This window comes from Peromyscus maniculatus, chromosome X (assembly GCF_049852395.1).
Source record: "Peromyscus maniculatus bairdii isolate BWxNUB_F1_BW_parent chromosome X, HU_Pman_BW_mat_3.1, whole genome shotgun sequence".
Lineage (NCBI taxonomy): Eukaryota > Metazoa > Chordata > Mammalia > Rodentia > Cricetidae > Peromyscus > Peromyscus maniculatus.
Genome location: NC_134875.1, coordinates 145301223 through 145305594, shown reverse-complemented (window position 1 = coordinate 145305594; position 4372 = coordinate 145301223). Strand labels below are relative to the sequence as shown.

Genomic DNA, 4372 nt, shown 5'->3' with positions numbered 1-4372 from the left:
TAAATACTATGGGAAATTTAATAGATGCCATGAGTTTCTTTTTCTCTATGAAATGGCTTTCATTCTATGGGCACAAAGTATGGAGTATGCTTATGTGAAATGGGGTGTAATGGGTAAATATTTTTGCATCAAACTTATTGTGTGTTTAAACCCAGTGATTTAATAGATAAAACAAGTAAAGCAACTTGGACAACCTGCCCTCCAGTCTCCATACCACTTGTTCCATCAGAGCACACTGGAAATGCCTGGCCATTTGTGATATTTACAAACAGAGAGACAGGAGATGACCACTGCCCAGTGTACAGCATGACCTCCCCACTCTATGAAAAGGGCACACACTGTCAGCAGAGCCAACAATAAAGAAGTCCAGCTCTGCCCTCATTAGACCCGAGTACCTAATGGACTATACACAGGAGTGTGGTTACTTTCTTTTGTTCAGTGGCAGTTTCCTCACAAACCGTCTTTCATTGGTATTTGTTTTATTCATTTTGCACATTGCATTTCACTAGTACTTTTGTTTACTATATCTTATTGGCCAAATATGAACACATGATCATAACCTTCAGAGTTTAGGATGTGAAAACAGTTAACAGAAGAATCATTCTAGACAGATAGAGGAGAAAGTAATATTAGACACACCCAGAGAACCATGTTGATGCTTTATTTAAAACAAATTGAGGAGTACTTGAGCTTTGTGTGTGAATGCGAAATTTCTTCAAGGAGCCCTCTGACAGATGTTGCAAATGCAGGAGCCCTTACTTCAGGCCTCTTGAGTGGTCACTATGGAAGCACGCTGGGCCTTCTTCCAACTCTGTAGTTGCAAAACGCTTATCTCAGAAAGAAAGATAACTGCACTGAAAAGTGAGATGGCAGCTGTCAGAACCCCTAATGGCAGCACAGTAGTGCAGTATTTGGTTATCAATGCTTCTTCATTAACAGGAAAGTATGGTGGAAAGTCAAGAGTGGTTTGGCCATAATGATCTACAAAGTGGTTCCAGCTGACAGAAACCAATGTGAACAGGCTGCTAACACACAAAACTGAGGCAGAAACATTGTAGCAGTATGTTGCCATCTCCACAAATGGATCTTTCATGCAGCTGATCTTAATAGCAGCTACACCAAAAATCAAAACCACAGGCTTCATCAAAATGGCCCACACTATCAGGGTCTGTGCAATCTGAAACTCAGGTGAAATGGTCCTGGTAGAATCGGTAGTGGTGTGCACCAGCATCTTGGTTACAGTCCCTGATTCATTAAGCTCTTGAGGGGAATAAGCCTCCCAGAGTCCAAAGGACACAAATTGCAAAATGTTGTTGTCGAATCTCCACGGGCGCCAGCATTGGCTGCTTGCAATGATTATTTCAAACACCAAAGCTAATAGGCTGCTAAGGAGGGCACTCAGCTTGAAGATGCACCCTTTTCCACTGAAAAATCTGAAGATGAGATTGAACAAGGATATAGTCAAGCCGGGAACACAAGGGAAGTTGGGAAAACAAAATGAGTCATACTTTATGGAGAGGTAAACTCTCATACCTTGGCTATGCTGTCTCATAGTTGTATTTAAGTAGTCTATATGTATTAGGGATGATAACACTACAGGTAAGAGTGTAAGATGCCCTAAATTCCACAAATATAGCAGAAGCTCCCTCTGTAAGAAGTTTTGCTTAGCAATTTCACTGTATCTGTCAAATGCTGAAATGTGTATATTTGTTAACTAAGAACTTTAATGCATGAAGTTAAGTCAAAATGAGTTTGCAATATTATATGTAAGGTGATGCTTATTTCCACTATGTTTGCAATACATAAAAATGATACATAACTTAAATGGTAGCAATAAGCAGAGGTATTGTTTAGAATAATTTCACTTCTAAAATATGATTGTGGAATATTACAAACACTGAACTTACTTATACTGTCTGCTGGAAGAATAAAGGAAAATGACAAATGTTTAACATGTTTTTTGCATGTATATCAAAATTTCACACTTGAATTATGTATATTTCACTGTATGTGTACATGTGTGTGCTAGTATATGTGTGACTGCAGAACATGTGGGGAGTCAGGTGGCAGTGGTACATACCTTTAATCCCAGCACTCAGGAGGCAGAGGCAGGAAGATCACTGTGTGTGAGTTCGATGCAAGCCTGGTCTACAGAGTGAGTGCCAGGATAGCCAGGACTGTCTCACAGAGAAAACCTGTCTCAAAAAAAAATAAACAAAAGAAGAAAAAGAAAGACAGAAAAAGAAAAAGATCATGTGGGAAAACTTGAATTCTTTCTTTTTTTCCCAGAAAACTAAAATCTATTTGTAAAACATGAGAACTCATAGATGTTTCAAGCATTTCCCAAAACTTACCCAAAGGTCCTTTTCAGAAAATTTTCTTCATTTAATTGAACTGCATAAAGCATCTTGTCTATATTGTGTTTACACCTATCTTCTTCAGCATGAACTGAGACTCCACATTTACTGTACACCATCTTATTTAGATCAGCCCTTTGAAGGTAGTATTAATGCTTATGAAAAATGATGGCTCAAGGAGTGTCACCATGTCTTTGAATAGAAAGTTGGCTAAGGCCTCTAGATAATGACATTGTCATTTCCCATGCACAATGTTTGCGGGACCTACAAACTGGATCTCCTTACCAGGAAATCTGTTCCAGCTACCCTGTGCTCCACAGACTGTGGAATGTGCTTCCTAATTGGAAGGAGGCAGTTGCTGTACTACTTGGGAAGTTACACCTGCAAGATGGGTTTTCAGTTGACAGTGGCTTGTGTAATACCATACTCTTATTCCTTGCCAAGGCAGATCTGAAGCTGTTGAGAGCAGGAGCAGTGAATTTTGAAGCACAAATGGAAACAGAGTGGAGAATGATGTTGTGCAAGGCAAATGAGCTAGCCTGGCTGGATACAGTTCTGCCCATGTCTGAATCCCATGGAGTAGAAACTCATGCATGTGTTTCAGAAAGATCCTACTTGAAAATCTCAATGGCTTATTTTAAGTTTTTACCTTTGCATATCAAGGGTGAGAAGAACCATTTGGCATATGTGAAGATCATAAATGTCTTCCAAACAACAGGAAATGATGACCAGACAGGGAGTCACACAAGAGGCGAATCACCTTCAGTAAAAGAAATTATGTTAGACAGATATTTTAGCTCACAGCAGTGTTCCACCAACCAAATCCTGGTTCACCCAAACCTTTCCATTCCTCTCCTCTGTTTTGCTTAGTTGGAGCCTCATTTATACACTTCTGGGGTATTAGCATATTCTACATTATCGTCCCTCCAATGAGATCCACACAATCATTATTCCCATTTTGTAGATAGAAGAACAACATAGAGAGGCTAATTCACATAATGAACTTCAGGAAACTACACAGGTATAATGATCAGTGCTTGCTCGAGAGCCTTCATAGACATGCAAGTATTCCCAGCATTTATTAAATGAAGTAGGATTTACTCACATGGAAATGGTGTCGACAAATATCTGAAACGTATGTTACTGGCCTCTTTATCATTCTGTGTCATGAAATTGATACTTATTAATAGAAACTACATAGAAAATACAAAATACTTACCTATTTTCCTCTCTTATGAAGCACACATGTTAGTGACTGCCCAGGGTCAGAGAGTGACTTGAAAAATTCTTGTGTTTCCATAGCTACCAGAAATGTCACATTATGAGCATGAGTAAAGACATATATTCTTAAAGGACCAGAATAGTTAATACCCATCTTATATCTGAGAAAATTTAAAAGTATAATTAGTCAATTTCATTTATTAATTTAAAAACTTTTCTCATACAATATAATTTGATCATTATTTCCCATTTTAACACCTTTTTCAATCCCCTCTGCTCTCCACATCTCTATCCACCCAACTTGATGTACCCTTGCATTCTTTCTGTCTCTCCCTCCTTCCCTCTGTCTGTTTCTCTCTTTGTCTCTCACTGTCTGTGTCTCTTTCTCACAACAGACAACAAAATAATCAAAATACTAGAAAGACAGAAAAAAGCAATATCAATGCATAGCATCAGTTTTGCTTTGGTCTACTGTTTCCTTTCATGAGGCCCACCATAAAATGCGGTAGGCATGCCCAGTTATATGCTATTGTACAAAACTGATTTACTTTTTCCCAGCAGGTATCAATAGCAAATATTTTTGGTTAGTGATGATTATTTGTGTCCACTGCATTGTTATAGTACTGGCATATAGTCTGGTTTGAACCAGTCTAAGACTTATGTGTGCTTTCATAGTCTCTCTGAGTTCTTATGTGGTATCAGTCTTGTTTTGTTTACAGGACACTGTATACTAAGAGTCATCTACCACCTCTGACTCCTACAATCTTTTCCCCTCCTCTAATATATAGATCCCT

At 38.6% G+C, this 4372-nt stretch overlaps 1 protein-coding gene across 1 annotated transcript; it reads right to left on the bottom strand.

Annotated features, from left to right (window-relative positions):
- Window positions 1-647: 647 nt before the first annotated feature.
- On the bottom strand, window positions 648-3632 carry LOC102914211 (uncharacterized). Its single transcript, XM_006997449.3, has 3 exons — window positions 3577-3632; window positions 3007-3117; window positions 648-1433 (listed from the first exon to the last, which is right to left on the bottom strand). Exons 2-3 carry the CDS (start codon window positions 3033-3035, stop codon window positions 761-763), a joined length of 702 nt encoding a protein of 233 aa, XP_006997511.2. The 5' UTR covers window positions 3036-3117; window positions 3577-3632; the 3' UTR covers window positions 648-760.
- Between the last annotated feature and the right edge of the window lie 740 nt (window positions 3633-4372).

Bases quoted from the DNA above. Each gene is read 5' to 3' on its own strand.
- LOC102914211 (XM_006997449.3), bottom strand. From the start codon at position 3,035: ATGGTTCTTCTCACCCTTGATATGCAAAG. The intron at 1,434-3,006 runs GTAAAAACTTAA...TCTCATCTTCAG, and splicing joins CTCACCCTTGATATGCAAAG to ATTTTTCAGTGGAAAAGGGT.